This window comes from Olea europaea, chromosome 12, assembly GCF_002742605.1.
Source record: "Olea europaea var. sylvestris chromosome 12, O_europaea_v1, whole genome shotgun sequence".
NCBI lineage: Eukaryota > Viridiplantae > Streptophyta > Magnoliopsida > Lamiales > Oleaceae > Olea > Olea europaea.
Genome location: NC_036248.1, coordinates 15,528,343 through 15,533,361, shown reverse-complemented (window position 1 = coordinate 15,533,361; position 5,019 = coordinate 15,528,343). Strand labels below are relative to the sequence as shown.

The 5,019-nt window shown below is 31.4% G+C and overlaps 1 protein-coding gene across 1 annotated transcript; it reads right to left on the bottom strand.

The window, feature by feature from the left end:
* Positions 1-1,728: 1,728 nt before the first annotated feature.
* LOC111405850 (COP9 signalosome complex subunit 2-like) lies at positions 1,729-4,606 on the bottom strand. The gene is made up of 6 exons (XM_023034921.1): positions 4,472-4,606; positions 4,257-4,349; positions 3,690-3,768; positions 2,140-2,380; positions 1,993-2,067; positions 1,729-1,920 (listed from the first exon to the last, which is right to left on the bottom strand). Exons 1-6 carry the CDS (start codon positions 4,479-4,481, stop codon positions 1,744-1,746), a joined length of 675 nt encoding a protein of 224 aa, XP_022890689.1. The 5' UTR covers positions 4,482-4,606; the 3' UTR covers positions 1,729-1,743.
* Positions 4,607-5,019: the final 413 nt, after the last annotated feature.

The following is a 5,019-nucleotide window of genomic DNA, read 5'->3' as shown; positions in this document are numbered from 1 at the left end:
AATAGTTATGAAATAGCAAACATATGGTAACTTCTAAAATAATTAAAAGTAGAAAAATGTAATATGTTAATTATATACGGAAACATTAAATATAAGTTAGTAAGCTTAATTCCAGATAATAACGTATATAAGCATTAATATTTTGCTTCCCTTCATAGTAAAACAAAAAGGCCAAAATATTAAATTTTAATTTATTAATATAGCACATCATAATCTTATACATTAGTTGTGCTTAATTATGCAAGAAAATTTTAATTTATTAATATAGTACGTCATAATCTTATACATTAGTTGTGCTTAATTATGCAAGAAAATGTCTTAGGTTTGATGGTAATATACCTAACAATTTATCACTAACCCCATTCAAATCTTCAAACTATATGTGATTTTCTTTCCCCTTAAGTGACTTGTCATGGCACCTCCAACAGATGTCAAAGCACCTTTGTGACTCGATAAGGTAATACAAACAGATCGAGACACCATGGTTGACAAGACTAGCCAAGTTGACCAAGTCACAGTGTCTTTGCTCCGATTTGCCATGGACTTTATGGGACCTTTGCCCACTTTTAGTTGTTATTCACTGAGTCAGACCATGAAGAGCCTCTCCGTAAATGCCAAATCATAAGTCAACCCAAAGTCTAAATAGTTTTAAAAATTTTGTTTCATTTTCAAAGCCATAACTTTCATATACTCTTTCATGTTCAAATTCACATTTCAAATCACAAGTCATCCTAAAGTCCAAAGTGTTAAAATTTTCGTTTTAACTTCGAAACCAATGTACCCTTTCATGTTCCAATTCACATTTCCCAAAATGATCATTCAAATCTCGTGCAGCAAAAATGTGATCTTGACTAGTAGTTGTCAGAATAAACTCATTCATGTGTTCCAAAATCATTTCTTCAATCTGTTCAACTTCCATCACCTCATACTTTCAAACCTAATTAATTAATTAATTATTATTCCTACATCATTTCAGCTCTCTTCTTTACCTATATGCCAAACATTTTCTAACCCATTCATCAACCTCTTCCCATGTCAATCACACTTTATGTTGACTTGCTGCTTGACACCACAAAACATAACACGTTTTCTCCACGATAGTGTGAATGTTACGAGTAATACAATAAAACTTCAAAGTTTACGGATTAGTACGGGAATATTACTTCCAACAGATCAACTTTACACACCACTTCTAAGAATGACCAAGTCCAGTCACATGGACTAAAACCCTTGTACTACTTATTTTTCATACAAGTGGCAAGTTCTTTTATGACATGGCTTACCAGCAATTTGTGATTAGATATTTTTCCAACAAGTTCATTATTATATAACGTGATCATGTCAATCCTACACTTATACAAACCAATGGGTATCCCCTTCTTAATTCATGCCATTTATTGAGGAAGGGATGCTTACATATCTTAAATATGCTCTTCCTTGCCACTATTACAAATCTTTTACTGTTAAAGGGTTATTATTCTTGAAGAGACATAACAAGCTGGATATTGAAATAGCTAAAATAAAGACTAGATTCTGTTGTTCATAGAAATGCTACAATAAAAATTGCCTATTTCGAATTAGACCTAAGAGAACCAAGGGCAAAATCTCTATTGTTTCTACTGTTCTAGACTATATAACAAAAACGGAGACTAGAAGGGGACATGATACTAGGCCTGAAAAACAATAATGAATAAATAATTATAAGCTCACAGAAAAAGAAGAAAAGAATCCAGTTTAGACGTGTTAATTCAGTAAACCAACAAGGCAACAAGTAAACTGATATACCTTGAGTTTTTTGTTGTTTTTAGTCTCTGTGTACATTTGAATTTCAATTGCATATACTTCAAGCAATTGTGTCCCTTTCTTCTGATCATCTGTACCATCTTCTTTTTGACAAGATTTGTGGAGCTCCTTCAAAATCTAATTAAATACACAGAATTATATTCATTATCCACGAATAAAATTAGTTAGTTTTTAATAAAAGGAAACAACCTTGTTCATCCGTCCATATTCGCCCATATCAAACCATATCTTGCAAAGCTTCAGATTTGTTTTGAACCACAGTCTCTGCAAAGAAAGGTCAATAAGGTCTTTGAAAAGAAAAAACAGATTTAGTACCACTATATATTAAGTTCTGACCTCGTTCTTTGCCTCTTCAAGTGCCTTTAAAGTGGTCTGGTAAAACTCTTTCAAGAGGTTAAAGTTCTGACCAGCTGATCCAGAAATGAAATCCATTATATTGTTGATGCACTTCTCACTGTAATTTCTAGTCACTGCTGATTTGATGTAAGTTAACATATCTCTATAAGCTAACATCATTTCTTTGTACTTCACTAGCTTATAGTAGAGCTTAACAGTTTGCTTTAAAGCTTTGAATCCCCTGAAAACAAAAACAACAGAAGTGTTCAATCGCACCAAGATAATAAGAACAGCATTAATTACAAAGACATGGAGATGCGTGAGCAACTTAAACTGAAATGATGAAAACAACCTTTCAATAAGTTGAGATCCCTATTCAGTAGATTACCCAACTTTTGGTGGAGAAACCCATCAACTCTCAACATAGTAAGATACAGATTGCAGCTATTATCTTTAATATTTTAGGAGGGAAAAATATTTTCTTTGTAGCATGGACTTCAGAAAAAAAGGTTAGACATGTGCATATATCTCTGATGTTTCTTAAAGACTTGAATTACTAGTATCTAATTACTTCTATCATGAATAAAATATAAATGCCCATCATGAAAGGTTTCATGTAGTAGCAGCTGTTAAGCTCTGTACGCCTGAACACATCATATTCCAACAATATTCATTAGGTGCAGGCATAATACAAGTTTAGCAGTAGTTTGTAGTTCTAAAAACCTTCATCTGTACCTCCACCATTTATGTTAATTTGTTAATTCATTTTGATACACAACATCATTTTAAATGATAAACTATGACATTTATAATTAGTATATGATCTTTAAAACTATGATGTCTAGACATTTGTGACTGTCCTTTCTATTATAATTTTTATGAACGAGAACATTTTTAATAGGGAAAATTTGTGAGATATTAATGCATCATACAGCTATCAAATTATGCATCTTCTAGGATAATTAATGGGTGCGTAGGAGTTGAGTACAAAGCTCAATTCTCTTCCCTTAATTGGGAAGTATCAACACTTAGCCCTTGTTTGGGCTCCATTTTAATTTCAATGCTTTTTCTCTCTTTCTTATTTTCAACTACACATTCTTCAATAAAATAATATTACACATAAACCCAAAACGTTTCCTTCCTTTTAACCACGCAATCTCCAAAAAAAATCACTATTCCAAAATACATTTTTCCCTAAGAACTAATTTTAATGGAGTCCAAACATGAGCTTAATCTGAATGGGCCACAAAGCTGTTTGCCAAAAAAAAATCCTTCTATGGACCAAAATACTGTATCTGAACGGTGAATCTATATCAACGAACACAGCTCTATAAAATGTGAACTGACAAAATATAAGACAAGTAGCCGTTACAATGCATAAAAAAAATAAAACATGCTAGACATTTATGTCCATTATGATCAACGGTAAAAAGTCCCAAAATTAACTGTTTCAACTATTTCCTAAAGTAACTATTGGCAAAGCCCAGAATATCATCCATGATTACTAGAATCCAAATCTTTGTCATAAAAACATTATTAAGAAAACTCACCACTCGGCCTTATCAGGTTCCATCCGCACAACTTCTGCAAAACCCTCAAGTGCAGCTTCTGGATCTGTTTCGACCAAGCCTGCAAATAAAAAAACATATCAGCGAAGATTAATTCAAGGTACAAATGACAGAATTAGCTAACACAACAAAATTAATTCAAAAATGTATTCATGGGAGGCTCGGAAAATTTTCTTAAGCTCTACAACTTAGCCAAAACTTTGAACGCGGAAGGACACAGAGAAATCCATTTTAAGATTGATAAAATTACTCAAAGCATTTTAACCTGTTTTGCCTAATTATTCTTCACTCCTTTATTTAAAGATATTGAACACAGAGAGAAACGCAGTGTCATAGAAATATCTATCGTCTGTATACATATATATACTACCCATACAACCTCCACGAATTAATAATAAAAAAATGGCCAAGGGTTTATGGAGCTCAAATGTGAAGTTTGTTTATAACTATAAGAGCGATGAAATACAAATAAAATCATTGTTAATAAAAGTAAATAAATCCGAGAATTACTTGAATTAAACTATCAATGTGGGGAAAATTGATATAAACCTTTGGAATTGTAATATTGATTCTCAATATCGACGTCTTGTTCCTCTGGCTCCTCGTCTGAATACTCGAAACCATAATCCTCCATATCTGCATCTGCACCCACATACACAATTTTTATCAAAAATTAAAAAAAGAATAAATAAATAAATAAATATCATTAGGGAAACTCCAGAAAATAAATTAAAATAAAAAAGAGAGAGAGGGGGGAGCATTACCAGAACCCATGGCTGATTTGAGTGGAGTATGATTCGATTTGTGCAGAAAGGAAAAGAAAGTGGGAGATTTATACGGGAAGAATAGTGTATTGGATTTTGGAAGGAGTAGAGGTTTCGAGTACGATTGAGGAGCTTTAAAAAAATTTAAAATTAAAAAAAAAAATTAATTAAATTTATTATTATTTTAAAAATAAAAAAAAAATTGGGTTAATTTTATGAAATTGAGGAATTATAACAAAGTATCAAATAACTATCTCTATTTGCCATCTTTTAAAATTTTAAATTATTTGCTATAGAAATATTTTTCATTACATATTCATATAATAAAATATTCTATACAAATTAATAAAAAAATTATTTTTAATCATACTTTCTCTAAAAAATATTATTCAAAATTTTTTAATTTTTAAATAATGGGTGACAAACAAGCTCTAACCTCGTAATATATTTTTCTAAAAGCAATTGGATGCTAGTTGGGCCATAATTTGAATGTATGTTGGGCCACAATACTTCAGGGAGAGGGAGTGAACAGAAACATTTTTGGGAAA